We start from the raw sequence: 20496 nt of genomic DNA, 5'->3' as shown, positions 1-20496 counted from the left end.
CACCTTGCTCTCCTGTCAGCCACCTGGAGCACATCTGACAGAGCCAGCTGACCACAGGGCCGTGAGAAAAAGATGGGATCTGCAACTGAATTACCACATCTATTTTCTCCAGGGCTTGACCAGGGCTGAGTCATGCCAAGAGGAGGCTTTGAGCAGGGTCTGGACCTGGGCAGATAAAACCAGTGTTATTTGTGTGTGTTACTTGAATCAGCCAGAGAGAAAAGTGCACAGCGCATCAACCCTGCAAAATAAATACAGCACTGCAGAGGCTTACCCAGGAGAGATGTCCTGGGAAATGCTCTCCTCCATCCATCATTGCCCAGGGAGGAGAAACCACAGTGCAAGAACCAGCCATGGCCAGAGGAGAGATGCCAAGGCACAGCACAGCCTGTGCCCAACCCAAACACTGTGGTGGTGGCTGGAGCAGAGTGCCTAGCACTACACAGGGCTGGGGGTGAAATGACAAGATCAGATCTTTCTGGGATTGTTCCTCCTGGCTCTTCCTCTTTTCCCTTAGAGAAAGGCATCCTCACAGCAGAACAATACTCCTGTCTCAGAGGTGGAAAAGGTGATGATCCCTTCCCTAGCACCAAGCAAGGCAGAACTGACTACAGCTCTATCCCACTTGGCATGAGGCTGCAGTGGGCACATGGTCCCTTCCCCCTGCACCAGGGACCAAATGCTGTGGGGTCAGGGTAAGAATTACCCACACATGCACAACTAGACTCTCCTACAGTGCTGCCAAGCCCTGAATAGGGAGGGGAAACAACCAGGAGAGCTTCTTCCCTGAAAGACTGAGCAGAATCTTTTGGGAGAGCTACCATAAGGGCTCTAAGGCAGTCAGGCAGGCATTCCCCATTTCCCTGGTTACTCCACCAATGAATGCTCTCTCCCTTGTGTTACAGGTGTTCTCCACTCCTGCAGGATCACGTCAGGACAAGCTCTGCAGTCCCCAGGGCTTGAGCAAGTGCAAGTCAGACAGGCAGAGCCTGAGTGTGTCTCTTCCATGCCAAGGGGAAGGAGAGACAGCAAGAACCACTTAAATGAAGAAAAACAAGTTCACAAAAGGGGTGCTACTTCATGGAATCAAATCCACCACAAAAACCCAAACCCAATACCAGGATGTTAGTGGGAAGAAGGCTCCAGAGCAGGCCTAGGATAGAAGACCAGGAAGAGGGAGAGAGCAGGACCTGCAGTACGGGACCATGATTGAAACAAGAACCAGGCTGAGGAAGACACCAGGAAAGGCAAGAGACACCTCCACAGCAAGAAACAGATGGTCCAAAATGACAGGCAGGTCCTTGCACGTCACGTCAGGCACCCTGGGTAAACATTCACTGCTGACATTTCACACCTACACAAGGCTGCATCATCACATCTCAACACCCAGAAGGGGAGACAACATCCTTGCTGCATTTGTCCCCAGTGCCAGGTCCTCCAGCCCAGATCTCCAGAATTAGACTTCAGGTCTATTCCCTGAGGGTCTGTGTGTGAGGGAAAAGAGTCTAGTTCAATTGTTTTATTGTTCTGAAGAGCTGCTGTGCCTCAGACACTTCTGCTCTGGAGGTCTCCAATTTAATTGGTCACTTTTCCCTTGCTGTTCAGTCTAGGGCAAAACTTCACAAGGATTTTCCAGGGGCACAAAAGCTCCTGAATCCTCCTTGATTTTCTCTTCAACCCAAGGCTTGTGGTGAAGGGCCACATCTCCTGGAAGGGGACACTATGAACATCAATGAGTCATTTTGTCATCCAGGGCCAGAGGGGAAGCATGCAGATGCCACAGCAACAGCTTGCCAAGCCAGGGAATGTGATTTAGGGAGCCTTTTCCTTCTTGGCATCTTAGAAATTAGCTCTGATGTCCTAATGCCTTGATCATTCAAGAGTTTATCTTCCTCCATCTTCACAAGCTTCAACAGAGGACTAACTGAGCTGCTTCTTACTTGACTGAAAAAAAATGCTGAATAAAACAAGATGAGTAGAATTTAGGAACTGGGAAAAAATGGATTCAGATCTTAGTGGAAGCAAGAGGAAGTCGCACCTTGGTGATTTTTCCACCAAGGGAAAAATCTCAGCACTGCCCTGACCAAAGTCAGGCTAAATCTGTGATGGCTCAGGGTAAAGGAAGTGACAACTTTGCAAAATTGCTGTTCACCCAAATCTTTCACCCAGCTTCACTCACAGTGGGTCAGGAGATGTTGGCTGGCAGCAAATCCAATCTTACTGATGTTGCAGAATGACTCCCATCAAAGTGCTAAACTGACTCCCAAAATTTCCACCTTTGGTAAAGAAAATTTTCCCCAATGCTACCCAATGAGAAGCCTATTATATTATTATATATAATATAAGGATATATAGCCTATTATATAGAAGCCTATTATATATAGGGAAATCATAACCACTTGTCCTTTGGAAGGCTAAGAACAATTAAGCAATAAGAAACAAGCAATTTCAAACAGGACAATAAATTTTCTGTTTGTCATTAAAAAAACAGTATTTTTTTCCCCTCAAAGACCCCAGAGGTCTCTAAACATGAATGAAAAACAGAAAATTGCAGCTTGATTCCTGCTCCATAACACCACTGAGTATATGGAAACATCTATGGCATCTATGTAACAGGAAAACAAATGAGAATTACCTCTAAAAGAACAATGAGGCTCTGAGCTCCTGATAACGGATGTGGCCATTACACCTAATATGTGCATTGCAAAATGAGTTTGTGCTAATGGCAATTAATACCTCCCACTCCAAAACATTTCTATCAGATCTGGAGTCTGCTGGAAAACAAAGGCACTTTTTATGGGAAAAGATTCACAGTTGTTTTTCTATCCACACATGTCAAAATTGGAGCAGGAAATTAGGAAAGACAACTAATCAGAGAATGCAGCAGTGTAATTATTTCCACCAAGGTACTTGTCCATCCTTGCCCAGTGACTGTGTACTCTGGCATGGCTCACAACCCACCTGGGTCCTGGGCAGAGGGAAAGTTTGTGTGTAGCATGTACTTCAAACACTTCTTTAACACCTGCAACAGGTATGACACATTTCCAAGAGCTGTCAGCTCTTCCTCAGATCTCAAGCACCTCAAAAAGGCAGTCAGCATTTCTTCTAGACCCACCTCAGTTCCTGATGGAAGGTACATAACCATGGCACACTCAGCACTGCTTCCAGTGACATCAGCCCCTTCAGCTTGGCAGCCAAGAAGGAGTTGTACTGACCTGGCTTGTAAGATTTAATAACTGTTAGACCTCTGAAACAGCCCACACAAAATAAGCTTGTGGAGAAACACTGTATGGGCTTTGAGAAGAGCAGGCATGTGCCCTGGTCTGAGGACATTCTTGCTGCAGTAAAACCCATCTCCTTCCACAAGAGCTTACACCAGTTAAGTGTTTCCTAACAGTGCAGATGTTCTGTCCAGAAAACTGGGGTGAAGCTGGAGGGCCACACTCCCTAGCCTTTACTCACCATATTCTGAGAGGCATTTTCAGCTCCACAACATGAAGCTTCATTCTCTAGGGCAGTACAGAGATTCCAAGCATGGGGTCCAGGGGAAGCAAATAGGTGAAGTCAGCCAGCCCAGAGGCTTTCCACAAGCATCATGCACCAAAGACAAGTTATTGCAAGCTTCCCTTCATAGCCAGCCAGGCATCATCCAGCTCACCCAGCCACACCACAACAACCACCTGGTAAACTCACTTCTACTCAAACCTGAAAGCTTTTGTTGCAGAAGGCTCAACTGAGGGCATTTAGATAAGAGATGGCATTTAAGATAAGAGAAGGTATGATAATCTCCTGATTACACCTCCCATGCAGCCTAATCTGTCCCCACAATCTGCACACAGAGACCACCAAAGCACTGTTCCCACACCACTGCATGATCCACAGACCCCCAGGCACGATCCAAGGAGAGCTGGGTGATGAAGGGCAGATGAAGTGCACACAGCTTGGCCAACCTCATCTGCCTTTGATCTGCAACTTATTGTCTTGGCATGGTTTAGGGAGCTAATCCTCCCCTGTGGCTGGGGGAGGACACCAACCTCCCCAGCTTCCTTCAGCTGCACAGCCCCACACAGCATGGGGTGGGGGAACTGAGCTGCCTGGGGGCAGGTCAAGCTCACAAGCTCAGGGAAAGTGTTGAGCACGTTCAAATTGTGTGGATTTTGTCTGAAATCCTTCTACTACACAGCAGCCAGCCTAAGCAGCAGGAGCCTCACCTCCTGGCTCCTTCCCCTGCCTATTGCAGCAGCCTCTCCTCGTGCCCTGAGCCACCTGGGCAATGGTGAAAGTGCAGGTGTCACCCCAAACACATTAGAGAAAGATGTAACACTGCCTGAGCAATCCACTTTGTGCAATGAGGTGTAACACAACCAACCAGGGCAGATCCCATCCAGCACAGGCTTATCTCATCTCCATGGGTCAGGTTTGAGAGGTGACTCCACACTGCACGTTATCAGGAACACACCATGTATGGCACCTGCTGGACAACAGGAGATGCTTTCTCTTGCACTGTACAAGTCACCAAGCCACACAGCACTGATGGCAGAAGACCTTGCTGCCATCCCCCATCCCAGCATCCTGCTTGGAATGGCAGATTCCCACCAGCCTTGGCTGATCAGAGCAATGGGAGAGAGGTGAGAGGCTGGGAAGGAAAACTTAAAATTTGGGATTTGCACCTGAAGCCCACCACCAGGGAAACCAGTCTCAAAGTGGTGGCAATAGTCTGTTCCACATCTGATGCTTGAGGAAAGATGTGGTTGTCAGGAACTGCAAATTCTATTAGCATGTTCAGGGGAGCCAAGAAAATGGACTTGAAGCAGGGACACACTCCTGGTCACTCAGCACAACACAATAGGGATAAAGGCCTTTTATCAAAGATGCAATCTGCAGGGAAGAAAAAGGGAGAGAAGGATCCCTCCCTTCTCAGAGTTCTCCAGTGAACCTAACAGGCATGAAACCCTTAGGAGAGAGTGGAAGAAGACAAAATCCAAGGGTAGAAACCATCCTGTGAAGAGTCAACAAGGGAGGAGGTTTGGTGTGGGAGACAAGAAAGCCTCTTGAGAAAGGGCTCAAGAGATGAGCCATAAGATGCACAGGAAATGAAACAGCACCAGAGCTCTGCACCTGGGCTGTCACCCAACCAAACCCATTTCAACATGGCCATGAGCTATTTCCTCAGCCAAGCTCAGACACTGGTGAGGGATGCAGGCAACTGTGAGGACATGTCTTTAGGATGCTGTTCTGCAATCTCCAAAGAGACTGGTTCACCCTCAGCAGCCTGTTTTGACTGACATTTCCATCTCCTGAACTGTAACAACAGAAGGGAGAACATCACTACACTGGGGTTTCCTGCAGCTTTCCTCACCAGCAACTCTGGTACCCCTTAGCTTTGACTTCCACACCACCCTCTTCATAGAAGTATTATCCCTCCCTATGGGCAAAAAGGCCTAGGTCTCCAGGGTCAAGTCACTAGCTCCAGCTCAGGACCAGCTCAGGGAGTCCAGAGCCAAACCAAACTTTTTCTGCAACAGCACATCCCTTCCCAGTGCCCAAATTCTGGGGTGCCTTCCAGTAGGCAAAGCCACAAGTGTCCCACGGGATGGCCAAAAGAAACAGAAACACAGGTGCTGATCTTGGCTCAGCCAGTGCAGCTGCAAAGCTGAGCTCCACACAGGCTGCAAAAGCCAGCTGAGGCAGTGGCAGAACAGCTGGATGCTCCAGCCATGCCACACTCCCACTGCCAGAGGCACCCAGCCAGCTCCAACCAAACCTGCCTCTCCATGTCCCTGCTGCAGGCACAGCACAACCATCAGGCAAATGCCAGTCTGAACCAAGTCACTCCACCTTCCAGTGAGTCAGGATCCCTGTCCATGAAGAGGGAGGGTGACCTCTCCTATCTCACAGGTCTCCAGCAAAGATCCCAAGGATCCCTGTACAATGCTGGGATTATGAGACAGCCCATCTGTGTGACAGCTTCCATCAGGCAGGAGAGCAGAGAAACCTGCCAGCAAGGATGTGGTCGGGGTCCAGGAAGGATTATCAACTGGAGGAGAGGACTGTTCACTGTCCCAGACTCCTGGATGTAGTTTGACTCACACACACACCAGCACACACAAGTGGTACATGTTTTTCCCTCCAGCCCTGTGCTGTCACACAGGACTGGCCCAGAAATCCTTTTGAAAGGGGTTTTGCAAAACCCACCAACTGGGACCTCAGCTGTGGGGCCTGCAGAAGCCCATGACTGCCAGGGTGTGATGGTAAACACGGTGCACACAGTTCTCAGCCAGGTCAGGCTTTTTGAAAAGCTACAGGAAAGCAGAGGCAAACAAAAATCATAGTGGGCCCATAGTCACTGCTAAGCTTTTCAGGGGGCTGCAGCCATGTCCTACCTCTTAAATTTTCACATCTATTGCTTTCCTTAGCATTCCTGACATGTATTCCTGGCTTTAGCTGGCTGTCATGCTAGAGGGTGATGAGAAGTTTCCAAGGGCATGTCATCACTCTGGCCAGGGTCTATACCACCTGATGGACTTCATCCCTGTATAAGAACAAAGACAACAAAATTAAGCACAACCTCCCAAAGCCTCCTGGAAAAAACATCTTTCACACTTTGTACCACCAGCCCTTCTTTTTTCAGACGTGTCAGGAAATGCCATTTGACAACCAGCTGCAGGGACAACATATCCTGCAAGGACACAAGGCAGCTTTATAACCAGCCAGGATGAAAATTCATGCAAAGAAAAGGCTTAGGAAAAAGGAAAAACAGTGTTGTGACCGAGAGGAAAGGAGGCATTAGAGCCTCTCCAGCACAACACTCCTGTAAATGAATGCAAAGATGCAGTGTTGAGTCAAGAACAATTTCACTGCTGTGTCTCTGCACTCACGTGTTTTGCATCTGGACACCTCACCAGAGCTGATAACCCTGGAAGGAGCCTCCTGAGCACCTGGCCCCAGCCCCAGCTCTGAGCAACCTTCATGTAGGTACCTGATCTCTCCTTCAGTGAGGCAAAGCTCCCAGGCAGCCAGCTGGGACTTCACTACTCAATCTGAGCAGCTGGGAAGGCAAAGGGTAAAATCCCTTCCAAAATCCCTTTTGTTTAGCCACAGGGGCTCATTTTAACTAACCTCAGGGATTTCAGTGGAGTTACTAGTTAAACTGGTGCAGATAGATGTGGATGGATTATAGAAGCACTGCTAAGTTTGCCAAGAAACTGACTTAAGAACAATTTGCATCAGTTCTTCTGAAGAACAATTTCCATGCAGCTTAAGAGTGACCAACAGCAAGAAAGGAAAAAAACCTTATATTAAATAGTTAAATCACATAAAATTTCTCACTGGATGAAAACAAAGATTGCTCAGAAGGAAAAAGGTGAAGGGATCCTAAGGAGAAGAGTGGCCAACACAGGGTAACTCTGCACATTCCAGCAGCCACAGCTCATCAAAAGCCCTGGGGTGATTGATGCCTTGGGGAAAGCAGAAATACCTGGGGAGGAGGTGGAGCCGGATCCACCATCTCCCTGGTGGGCAGGAAAGGAAAGTCTCACCGGTCTGTGCAGGCAGGAGGGGTTCAGGAGGATGGAAGCAGGTTACAGGGAGCCACAGGAGAGGTAAGTATGCCACACATCAGGAATAAAGCAGGTTCATTGCCTAATCCTGCACTCTGGCTGCCGAGGCTGGGGGAACACGCTCACAGTGAGCGGCGTTTGGTCCAGGGTGATGGGAGCTGATGAAGGATAAGAAGGAGTCCCAGGACATTAAATAAATTCTGGGATAAGAATCACAGGCATGCTTTTAAAGAGGTTTCTGCCAAGGCCACAGAATGCACTTGCCCCTGGGCTTGGTGGCTGCACAGTCTTTCCACTCACTGCAGACAGACAGACACACTGGCTGGAACAATGGGAGTCAGTCCCTTTATCACTCACTCAGTCTTGAGCTCTCTGAACACCTTAGATACTGCAGCATCCATTTCATGGCAGTCTTGAAGACAGGGAAAACCTTTTCCAGTGTCTGCTGGAGATTTATCATTTGGCATTTCAGCACCTTTCCACCTCCAGCTACTCTCCCAGAGCCTGGGCTCCCAGGACAGGGCCAGAGCAGCTTGTTCCAGGATGAGTGGCAGCTGATTCCACAGCTCTTTGATCCAGACTGTGAACTGCTGGGGTGGACTAAGGAAAGAGGATTTCAGCTGACCTTCATTAGCTTTTTGCTGCTCCTTTCCCAGCTTGTAAATTAGCAAGTATTTGCATGCAAAAGGCAGGTGAGCCAACCCTCTGGGGCTAGGACAGAGGCACTTTGCAGAAGGGGGCAAAGGTGCTTTTCATTTAAGTGAGGGGAGAAAAAGACTTTCCTGTCTACCAGGGCCAGGCAGGAAAATCCAGCCAACACAGATGCAACCTGGCTTTCCACTCCCCTCTGGTGCCACAGAGCAACCCAGTACAGGGCTGGCCAAGTGACCACGTGAGATTTCAAAGCTGCCTCCCAACTTCAATAGGGGTGAGAGCAGAAAGGAAAACAGCCCCTCAATCCCCACACTGATTTTCATTGCTATTAAATATAATCATCTCTGCTCTCTTTCATCTTCACTTCTCCTGGCAATGAAGGCAGCACACAGTAAGGAGAGGCAGAGTGGGGGAATTGCAACAAAGCTCCAAAATGCACTGCTGACCCAGGGGCAGGGAGCACAGGAAACAAGGAAACCAACAGGCCCATTGCTATCAAAGGGTGGGAAAAGGGACCAGACACAGAAACTTGCTCAGCTTTGTTTCTTGCCCTCACCACAGCTGCAATGTCTCCAGTGCACTCTGAGCCTGCTCAACACCACCAAGAGCCCCTCTCAAAGCTATGCTAAGAATTTTCAGCATGTCTGCAGCACAGAGTGTGGACCACACCTCCCATTCTCCCACCTGGGCTGCCAAATTTAGAACACCAATCTTATGGCCCACCCTTATTTCTGGCCCTGCTTCATTGTGTGACCTGCAGGTACTCAGGCAAGAATTTCTGCTCCTGCCCCATCACCTGGGCTGCTGTCAAGGTGTTTTCATGGACAATCCACCCCTTTGTGCTCAGGTGAGCCCCTCTTCTGTCCAAAGATGCTGGGCTGATGGGAAAGGCTGTGCCAGCAAGCAGGTTTTCACTTTTTCCTCAGCACACCTTGCTCCAGACACTTTGTGGTAAGTGTTCCTTTTTAAGATCTATTGATTTCATAAATAATAGAGTAAAAGAAAGAAACATCACACAAATACACAGGACAAATAATCTCTCCCTAAGGAAGCAAACAGCAGCTACAAAGAAAAAAATAGCCCAGTAGGCAAGCATTGATCTTTAAGCAGGAGATCAAGTGGCATTAAAGTTATTTGTTAATTAACTTAACAGCACATAGATAGGGCCAGATTCAAACAGGTCACCTTAGGGGTCTTGCTCCACAAACAGGAGTCTTGAAGCCTGACTTTCTCATTCCAGGAGCACTCAGCAATTTCTGCAACACCACAGCTACCTCTGTCTTGGTTCTACTGACTGATGTCCAGAGAGGACAAGTGCCAAAAGCCAAAATCTTCATCCCTAACTCCTGGAAAAAGCTCCTGGCCTAGGGAACCCAACATGAATGAGAAACTTCTCCAGCCACAGGCCTGCATCAGAAGACTCTGACATAGAAATCAACACCTACTCCACCCAGGATGAAAAGAACAGTGTCTTCTGAAGAAACCACAGCCTAGAAGAACAAAAGGAAAAGGGTATTCCTAGGCTCTCACAGAATGAAAACCATCTCAGTTAACCCTGGTTAGCACAAGGTGCCTGCTTCACTACACAGACCAGGTGTAACAGGAGAGCCTTTGTGGCTGCTACAGCATCTACACGTGGCAGAGTGGATTCACACAAGGGGAACAGCAATGCCCCCTCATCCCTGCCCAAACCATGATGCCAGCAGGATCTCGTGGTGCACAGCACACTCCAAGGTGCTCATTTCAGCTGAAACAGGCACAAGTCCTTCCTCCAGTGGCAAGATCTGCACACCAAAGCTCAGCCCTGGCTGTGAAAACGTGAGGAGAGAATCAGTGCCAAGAGCAGCACCCCAGAGGGAAGCAAGGCCATGCAGGAGCTCCATCCTTTCAGTCCCCAGCTGCAAGAACAGCTATCACCAGTGGCACATGCTCCACAAGCTCTTGCAATAAGCAGGATCAACCTCAGTAGCATTCCCCACTGGAAATTTGCAGAAAAATCCTTGTGCCACACAGAGCACCACTGTATCTTCAGCTTGCCTGGTCTCTGGAAGGCAGCAGTGAGTTATTAGCTGCATGGGAGATGCCTGCAGGGAGCAGAAACAGTGAGGGAGAACAGGGGTGACAGGTTTTTGGCACTGGGTCATGGCACTGATTCAAGCCTAGCATTTTTGTGACAACAGAATGGTGTGTTTCCAGGGATTATCCAGGCATTATCAGGGAGGAAGGGCTGGAGTGTGTATAAAGAAATCTAAAGGTGGTCACTGGGGAAAGATTTCCTTGCAGATGGCAAATTCCTAGCCTCAAGCAGTGGTCACCTGGCCTGTCTCAGCTGCAGCTAAGCAGAAAATGAGCCTCTGCCAGAACACGTCCAGGTGTTCCCAATGCTCATCCCCCAGAAACCACCCCAGAGCACGCTCTCCCAGCTTGCTGCTTTAACAGTGTACCCTCACCTTTGCTCAGAATTGATACCAGATAGCTTCAAACTCCACCTGAGGCGACAGCCACCACTTGTGCAGTGCAGCAGAAAGGCTCTTCAGCACACCTTTACCAGCAGCACTGGCTGCTGTGCTACAAGGAGACAGGGAGAAAGTAAAGGATGCCAGAGACTGGTGCCCTGGAAGCCCATCACTCCCTTCAGTGACACCCCACATTCAAATCTCTGACAAGTTCTTTAATGGAACCTGTACCTCAACAGAGGAAGTAATTTATAGACATCTCCCCTGACAAGGAGAACAGGGGGACTGAGGAGTGATGTCTGCAGTGACAGCTCTGTTGCAGAGCTACAAATCCCAGCTTTGCCTGAGACACATGTAAAACTTCCTACAGCACATTAAAACCAGGTCGAATACACAAAGGAATATCAATAAGAGAATCTTCTTTCCCAGTTTATTTCCTTTCCAAAACTACAAGAGATCAGGTCCTGCCACTTGAGAAGCACTTGCAGACCAACTGTTTCTAAAAGCAAGAGAAGAAACACAGCCCTGCTCTCACGTCAGAGTGACAAACCTTTGTAAAACGATTCGCTTCCCTCCCCTCCTACTCACTCGTGTTTCAAAAAAAATTTAGTTCAAAAGCAGCTCTTTAAAGAGGTTATATAATAAGTGATTTGTACCACGAGGCTGGCTAGTTTTAGCCCAGCTACTTAGATCATAGTTGGATTTTATATCCTGGTTAGCTGGTGGACTCATGTCCAGTGATGAGTCTGTGGGCAGAGGATGCTCCTGGCCATTGCATTTCCCAGCCAGGAGAGCCAGTACCACAGTGTTCTGTTCTGCTGCTTCTGCCTTTTCAGTAATGAGCTCTGCTGTTGATACTGTCCAATTCCAGCTCCCAGACAGGAAGGAAAGTGGGCAGTGCTTGAAGATTCCTACTTTTTCACAGATCACGGTTATGTTTAACATGCTCCATACTCACAGCAGCCAAAAAGCCATTTGCAGCAGCACTGGGCTCCCCAGGGGCCAATCTCGGCACAAAGAACCCTTGCTGAAAGTTTAGTGAGGTCATATGTCTGGCAAATGTAATGGCAACAAATTAAACTACTTTTTTAAGAACTTGGCTTCTACCCTGCCTTGGAGATCCAAAACAAAATCCTTAACTCTTCGTAGCCTCCCCCTGCACAGAGCTCACCACAGGAGTTTTTCAAGGCAGGATTTGTCCTCAAGCAGTGCAGGGGCCATGTCAGCCCAAGGACAAGCCACAGGCTGCTCCTCACTTGGCTGCTCCACTGCTCCCCAAGTTAACAGCTTCACAAATGGGACACTGCAGATGTGCCCACATTAAAAAACAAAGATCATGACTGTAAAAATCAAAGTGGGTTTAACTCATTCCAGAGGTTACTCTCTCCTCAGCCCTCAAAAACGGTGGTGCTTAGTGGATAAAGCATGGAGCCTCAGGACAAGACAGGCAACAGGATTTGGGATCCTTAAGGGGTTTTTTGTTTGTTTTTTTTTTTTTTTGAGGTTGTTGCTCAATCTGTAAGCACAAGGATTAAAATGTAAATCTTGTATTTTCCAAGCCTTGCCTGCCTCTCAAGCAATAGCCAGCCTTCAGAAATGCTAGTACATTTTAAGTCCTATTCCAGGTAAGAGGGCTGTAAGGGGGAAAATGAAGTTGCTGAGATTTAGCACAAAGAAGGTAGCTAATACTGTCAGAATCTTTTCAGATTACCTTTCTTGCCACTTTAATCATATAGAGGTTGTAAGATTGCCTCTCCTCCTGACTCTCCACACCCATCTACCCTGGCTTACCTCTACAACAACATGGAACAAGAAGTTAAGTCCAGTAAAGCAATTTTCCTGATCTGCTGCTTGTACTTAGAATAGAGCTAATTTTTTTTTTTAGCTTTTATGGGGCTCACTCAGATTTGAGCTGGTAACAGAATTGATAATTCAGGGATGCTTTAGTTGCTGCTGAGCAGTAGCACAGGGCCAAGGCTTTTCCTGCTTCTCACTCTACCCCAAGAGAGGAGGCTGGAGGACAAAGAGTTGGGAGGGGACAACCAGGACAGCTGAGCCCAGCTGACCCAAGGGATATTCCAGACCATGTGGCATCATGCTCAGCATATAAAGCAGGAGAAAGAGGGAGAAAGGGAGGGCATTCAGAGTGATGGCATTTGTCCTCCCAAGTCACCGTCACATGTGATGGAGCCCTGCTGTCCTGGGGATGGCTGAACACCTGCCTGCCCATGGGAAGTGCTGAATGAATTCCTCATTTTGCTTTACCTGATCCAACTGTCTTTATCTCAACCCACAAGTTTTCTCACTTTTAGTCTTCTGATTCTCTGCCCCATCTCATCTGGGGTCAGTGAGGGCTGTGTGGGGATTAGCTGCCAGCTGGGGTTAAAACACAACACCATGCATTCCACTTGTCCTCAGCACTTGAGCACTTAACCTGTTTTAGAAGCACAATTACATCTTTCAAATAGATTCACTCAGAACATCTGAAAAGGAAAGGCACCTGTATCAAAAGTGCTCTAAAATACAATATTCAAGTTGCTGCTTTGTCTCTAAGACATTAGAAATTACACATTAAAGGATGCAAAGGCTATTTTTAAAGCAAATCACAGAATATTCTGAGTTGGAAGGAACTAACAAGTATTATTGAATTCAATTCTTAAGTGACTGGCCCATACAGGGATCGAATCCACAACTCTGGCATTATTAGCACCACGCTCTGACCAACTGAGCATAAAAACTGATGTAGAAATATTTAAATTTTTCCCTCCACACCCCAATCTCAAAGGCCAGTCCACAACACTGAGGATCAAGATGAAAGTTTAGGCTCTTGCAACTGATTTTCATCATTATTTCAGTGGCAGCAGATCAGGGCAGGAACAGCTTTTTTTCTAGTAGCAAATTAGCCACAGCATTTTTGAGTCCCCTCCTCCCCACCCATCAGCATCACCACACAAGCTCATTTCAATGAAAATGATGTCAGTCTCTTAGCAAAAAGACACTGAAAGCTTAGAGCAAGAGCACAGAATATCACCACTGAATTGATTCCATTAAGGGAAAGCAATGATTTATCAGACTCAGAGCCTGGAAACAGAAAACAAAGTCTGTGGCAGAGCAGAGAGAAACCAAGCATGGAAATTAGAAAGTTCTCAGCCTCCCACAAATGAAGGAGGGAAATATTGTGATCATGCCAGCAAGGGGTTCTTAGAGATGTACAAAGGACCAGGAGGGAAGAAGACCAGAGGCTTCCCAATGCTGGCAAGAAAACACAACTAGATCCCACCATGTGGGACGAGGAGCATTAACACCACCAAGGTGCTGTCCCAGCCAACACAGTCTGCAACAGAAACAGGTACAACACCAAAAACCATCCCAAAGCCAAAACCACACCACCTGGCCTTAAAACCAGCTAAACCCCATGTTAAGTAAGAATGCCAGCCTGTCCTCAGGCAGGCATCCAGAGTGCCACAATACATGCAGAGATGGAGGCCCTGGAAGCTGTGGAAGGCTGGCAGGTCCTGGTGGCACAAGGTACCACCAAGGTCAGGGACTGAGGCAGCCTCCCTGTCTGCAGAGATCAGACAGCGGGGACGAGATCAACCCTGAGGTGCTCAAGTTCCTGCAGCTCATTTCTCCAAGAATGGGGGTCAGAGTTTATTGCAAGACAGGAGACCACCAGTAAGTGTCAGCAGAAGAGGTGTTGCAGACAGGATCTCCCAGAAGTCCAAATTCTTGTGCAGCTACATACTGAACACTTGCTCAAGCATCAAAAAAGGCAGGAGGGGAGGAGGGTGCCAGTGATGAGCTACTCAACTGTGAAAACATCTGCAAAATGACCAAAAATTAAAGGCAGTCCAGTATGAGAAGAGGGGAGTTCCATGATGGAGAAAACATTCCACTGTTTAGTTCCTTTCCTGCTCCTTTGCCCTGCCTTTAATTTAAGAAGCAAAGATGAAGCAAAAATCTCCTTGGAAATCACCCTGCATCTGACAAGCTGGGGCCTCTGTTCCAGCCTCAATCATTTTTCCTATATTGCACATGGGAGCAGACTAAACGTGTCAGATTTAATCTCCTCTGCACAAATATCATCCAGGGTCTCAGCTGCTGTGTCAGATTTACTGTGGAGACTCAGCTGAGACAAACCCTTCCAGGTGCCAGTTGCACAGGACCTCACCTGCTCGATATGGTCCTAGACCAGAGGTGAAGTACCACTGCCCCAAATATCCTAAGAGTACTCTGCTTCTCACCTTCAGCCAGCACATACTTCAGCAACAAGCCTAATATATGGGCCAGGAATTTGGAAACTCCAAGTTGCTTACACACTTTAAAACTAACTTAGTAGGACCAGAGACTGGAGAGATGTGACCTTCCAGCTTAGTACTCAGTCCACATGCTGGCTGCTGTACTTCTGGAAAGCACAAGAGATCACAATTGTTACCCACACTTACAAATAAAATATTGCTTTTATTTTAGTAAAATAACAAAGCTATTTACAGATACAATAACTATACATTCCAATTGAAAAATAGAATGTGCTCAAAATTGTTAAAGCAAGTCACACACAGTCTGTTAGGAACACAACCTCAAACCTCCCAATGCCTTCACCTCCTGCCTTATCTTAGGAAATCAGTTTGTTTTGTTCTGAATGATTTTCTGCTGATTCTCAAGACATTCCTTCAGCTTGTCTTCAGTGAGTGTCAGCCTCTGCTCCAGGATGGAAACTGTCTGCAAAACAAAGTGAAAGCTGCTGTTAAGCTACTGACAAAGACACACTGCACACTGTACTCCCAATAAGATGTGCCCAATAAGATGCTAAATTCACAGGAATATTTCAAGGTATTTCTAGGCTGGAACTCCAGTGTCAGCATTCCAGCAGGACAGAGCCCCTCACGACTTCAGAGAGGAGCAATAGAAGACAGTGGGTGCAAAGTCATTCTGCAGACCACACCAAGCACCCATTTCAGCACTGGTGCTTTCAGACAGGGCTCTCATTTCCTTTCCTGGACAGGTTCATGAGGCACCAGACACTGGAGAGCCACCAGACATGCTTCTGCTAACGAGACACACAGATTTTAAACAATTTTGCTCAGTTATGGCTCTGATTTTATCTCTTTGCTTCCAACCATTTCCTCCCTTCCCTGAACACCATGGGTCTGCATGAAACACTCAAAACTTGCTGCACCACCACCATAACACACAAGAAAACCTTTCCAGCCTAAGACAATGCAGCAGGAGATGGAGGGGAAAAACTCTAAGAGGCAATAGCTATCTCAACATAATGGCTACATTTTTTGTGTAATCCAGTTACCCTGAAAAGGATTGTTCTCTTTCTCCTCGAGCTGAAGTCATCATGTACAGGATGCACAGGAAGAACATTTTAACCACGTGGCAATAAAAGCTTCTGCTGAAAACCTTTTATTGATCACTCCAAGATAATCAAGGGCCTCAGCTATGCACAACCACTTTCAGCTTCCAGAAACATCAGAATGGCTGATAATGGGTGGTGATGATTTAATGCTTTAATATCCATAAACTTATCAGCAACAATCAATAGCTTCACGTTTTGGGCATTTTTACAGCATAAATAACATCCTCTGCTAAAAACAAAGGATGCTCAGAACCTTGGACTTTAATAAAGTAATTCAAATAAACTTGGACAACCGCTGTTTGTATAGCAGTTATACATAGAAAGCCTTTTAATAGCACATTTCGTAAGCACATCTCTAAGTGCCTGACAAAAGCAAGCAGGTCTCATTATCCCCATTTTACAGCTGGGGAAACGAAAGCACAAAGAGAGGAAATAGCTTGGCTAAGGCCACTTGAGACTAAGAAAAAGTCTGCTGTAAAATGATTTGGGGAATGAGACAAGTCATGGGGGAGAAGAGAAAACAGACATAGTAAAAACAACAGCAGGCATAAGGCAAAGCCATCTTGCAAGACTGCATCAAGGAAGTCAGGAAGGGCTTGAGTTGTCCAGTGCATCATAATGCACCTTTTTTTTCCTCCCTAAACACAGTTCAAAGCTTATTTCTAATATATTTCTTATTTCTGACCTGTTGTAAGGCAGAAGAGCTCTGCTGCAGCTGTAGAAAGCTTCACCTGAAAGAACAAACCCTGCATTGCCCAAACATTCCATGGGCTACAGCACCAGCTGTCTATAAGTTTTTTCCTCCTCTGTTTCCATCCTTTGAGGCACAGGAACTGAAGTACAGAGAAAACCAGAAGAAACATTGCAGAGCAGGCGGGTAACATCCCAGGTGCCCCAGAGCCAGCAGGAGCCCTCCCATCTATTCAAAGGAGAGAGGACTTAATCTTCTCTACACCCAGCCATGCCATTGCCTAGTGACTGTCTTGGAGACCAGGAACAAAGCTACCGAGGGCAGAACACAGCAGGCTGAATGTCTACCAGGGGTTTACAGCAAAGCTCTTACCCTTCAAGCAACCAGACAGAGAATGAAAACCAGTAGGGATCCTGGTTTTTCCATCTAAAAAATGAACTAGTAACTCAACACTTCAGTAAAAAGAGGGAGAATGAAACATTGCATCAAATTTCCTTTAGAAAGATAATCAGCTGAATTAACGTCCCAGTCACACTGCCCTGCCAGAAGCAAGGTCCAGATCACTCGTGGCTCCTCTGTTCCATGATTTACTGCCACCATGATCCTGTCAATAGGAGTTAAGAGCTGCTACACACAGCACCATGAGACACAAGTAAAGCAGATTTCACAGAGTGTTGAATTTGTGAGAAAGCTGTAAGGAAAATGTTTATTGGAATGGAAATTGCACGTAAGTATAAGAAACTTGCAGTAAGTATTTTTTGGAAACTAAAAGTGGAAAAGTAGCAGTCAGAAATGAAATTCAGGAAGTCCAAATTAGGAATCAATGACTATAGTCCATTTAGACTTGGATATATAATGAATATAAATAGACAGGGCATCTGACATCCTAGGAAGGTAAGGGAAAGCACAAATACTGCCCAGCTGCTGTAAGTGCTATATTGCAACTTGCACAGAAAAGCTCTTTATTAGCAGTTGAAAGTTTTACAGTATTTCCATGCTGCCATTTATAAAGCAAGCCATTCTCAGGAGGCAAATGAAACAGCACCCATTCAACTCCTGCATGCTTTTGCTATGGCTTCTCAAAGACAACAAAGCAGCAGTTAAGCCAAGGAGGAGAACACTGTTAGCCAGATCCAGTGAGGATTCACTAGAGCCACGTTTGCCCTCTGTGGCAGTATCTGGGCTTCCTGGTGTGTCAGGAATACAGAATGTCTCCATTACGCACCCAGGAGTAAATGCTGGATAATTTATTGAAGTCCTGGCTCAAAATTGGCAGAATCATAACAGCTTAGGCTTAAACAAGAAAAAAAGACCAAGCTATTTATTTTTAAGGAGTATTTCAGACATTACAGTACTATACTGAGCATTACTGTGAGCACCTGAACAGCATACAGGAATTTTTCACAGAAAACTTAAATCACTTCTACTAACATTTCCTGCAACATTTGTCTTCATTTATCTTCACAGAGTCAGCATTGAAAAAACCCATTCTTCTCTTTGGAAACATTAATGAGAAGCTATGGAAAAAAGTTGCCTCCTATTTACTTAAAAATTCTGGGGAATATTCACTTCCATCCTCCCCCAGGACTTGGTAGCCATGCTTGCTTACCTGATGACAAGCCCCTTAAGCTATTCCTCCATGTTATTTTTACAACCCAAAAAACAGTGATTTGGGATGCTGTTCCAAGATGCTTTCATTGGTAACTTTTCTGTAGTCCCTCTTAAACATGTTTGATTAAACAGCAGAGACAATTTAAAAGCCATTGGCCTTAGGGTTGAAGCTTCTGCAGTAGCCCTGGAGGAGCTTTTGAGGAGGGCAGATAAGGGGAACCAGGTGCTAACTGAATGCCAAAAGAAACCAGTTCCACTAGCATCGAAGGAAATCTCAACAGCAGAGTCCAGAGCAAGGGAGCAGAGGTCACCAGCAAGCCTGGTGGAGTCCCTGCCAGCAGAGATCCAGCCAGCCAGATGGCTGCTCTGAGCTAAAGCAGTACTTAACCTGGAGCTGGGGGCAAGGCAGGCTAGGGCACAGAAGGGTGGAATAACTAATGCTCAGCTCACCCTGCTAAGGGACACTCTCTGCAAGTCCAGAGGTGCAGTACAGGGCCTTTCCAGTATGCAGTCACAGTGGCTCTGAGTTAGCCATGTAACAGCACAGGAGACAGAGGGGCCTGACTGATCATCCTGATTAATCAGGGAACCCCCCAAAAAGTATGGACACAGCAGTTCCTCAGATCAAGTAACAGCTTGGCTGAACCTAACAAGGGATATGATCCTGCACAGTGACTGCACCACAGATGTGTTCTTGGCTCTGTGCAGGAAAAACAGGACAATTGCACTTCTATTCCTGTTTCCTTACAGCAGAAAATCCCTCTCTCCATTGATCTCAAAGGAAGCAGAAGTAGTTTTCTAGCTTTACTTAAAAAGATCCTCAAAAGTTTGCTCCACTGTTTTTTCTAAGCATATGTTAAAAGATTTTACAGAACACCAACATATCAAACAGCTCAAAGAAAAATCATTATTTCTGCCTCTTCAGATTTTTCTTCCCTGACACGTCAATTTATGAAGACAGCATTTTCTTATCGATTTATTAAAAAAAAATCACCCACAATGAACACACAACAAATGCAGAAGTTTATAAGTTTCTGTACCACAGTTTCTCCACTCCACTGTGTGGGTACTAGGAAGAACTTAGGGATTGATGTTTTTTAAGAGGTCCATTGAAGACTACAGATGTCCCATGGATTTACAGAATGAGACTTGTCATGTTTGACCCAGAGTTAAAGGTTAAAGAGCTCTGCCCTCTGTAACAAGCAGGGCCAGTGCAGGTGCATTCTCAGACACCCTGCTGCAACTTCTTGTGATTTTCCCTCAAATTAGCAATTTCAGAGCCCACTTCATTCCCAAACATGGCCAAGAAGTACAAGTGAACTGCACCATAAATGCCTTAGCATCCAAGGGGCACCCAGGTAAATTAAGCTTGGGAGCCTTTTCTCTAAAATAATGCAATAAGGGAAACAAACTACCAGGGGAAGGGTTTGCACTGGGGTAGCCCTACCTATCTTTCACAGGAGAAAAAAAAACAAAAAACTAACTCCTGCCACTAACCACAGTTCACAACTCCAAACTGCAGCTGCAAGACTGAAAGGCTCATGGGAGAACTCATGCAGCGAGAGTTCAAGCATGAACCTGTCTGGCAAGAACAGTTTCTTCTCCTCCTCCCATTCTGGGTTTTGCCCCAACATGCTGCCAGTGCCCCTGCACCTCAGCAGCTGCACTTGGACCCCCAGAGCAGATCCCTACTCCTACCAAGCACACCTAAAAAGAGCTGGGCTGCTCTCCTCACGTGCACATGGTAATTTAACAGTTTTGAGATGGCATCCAAGCCAGCTACTCACATTCTGTGTGTTCCGAAGCATTCTCAGCAAGAGCTGGCAGTTCAGACTGAGGAGGAAGTCTCATCTCACAGTAGAACAAAGCATGAAGCTTTCACAGTAATTAACACTTTATGTAGCAAACGAATGCCTGCAAGGACCAGCCTTACTCCAGGGGTCAAAGCCTTAACCTCAAGAGTGGGTTTTGGTTTAAAATAAAATGTGGCGTGATTTCTAACAAAAATGATAACTCCTCATGTGCTCAGACTAATACAATATGTGCTATCCCAAACATTTTAAATCAGGTCTGGAGCTCATCACCATCTGTGCTGGTTTTGCATTGAAGCTAATCTCAGAAGTGATTTTTCTGAGAGGAACTGCTAAGACTCCATGTCTG

The 20496-nt window shown here is 46.5% G+C and overlaps 1 protein-coding gene across 3 annotated transcripts in view; it reads right to left on the bottom strand.

The window, feature by feature from the left end:
- Positions 1–20496, bottom strand: part of POC1A (POC1 centriolar protein A) — a 69788-nt gene that overhangs the window by 9958 nt on the left and 39334 nt on the right. Inside the window, exon 11 of one of the 3 annotated variants that reach the window (XM_056501524.1) lies at positions 15111–15391. The exons of the other annotated variants lie outside the window; for them this stretch is intronic. Coding sequence (XP_056357499.1) covers positions 15293–15391 — 99 coding nt within the window. The 3' untranslated portion in view covers positions 15111–15292. Of the gene's footprint in view, positions 1–15110; positions 15392–20496 lie in introns of those variants that run through there. 3 annotated transcript variants of the gene reach the window in all.

This window comes from Oenanthe melanoleuca, chromosome 12 (assembly GCF_029582105.1).
Source record: "Oenanthe melanoleuca isolate GR-GAL-2019-014 chromosome 12, OMel1.0, whole genome shotgun sequence".
NCBI classification, from domain to species: domain Eukaryota; kingdom Metazoa; phylum Chordata; class Aves; order Passeriformes; family Muscicapidae; genus Oenanthe; species Oenanthe melanoleuca.
The sequence above is the reverse complement of the archived record's forward strand: the minus strand, read 5'-3'. Positions and strand labels throughout refer to the sequence as shown.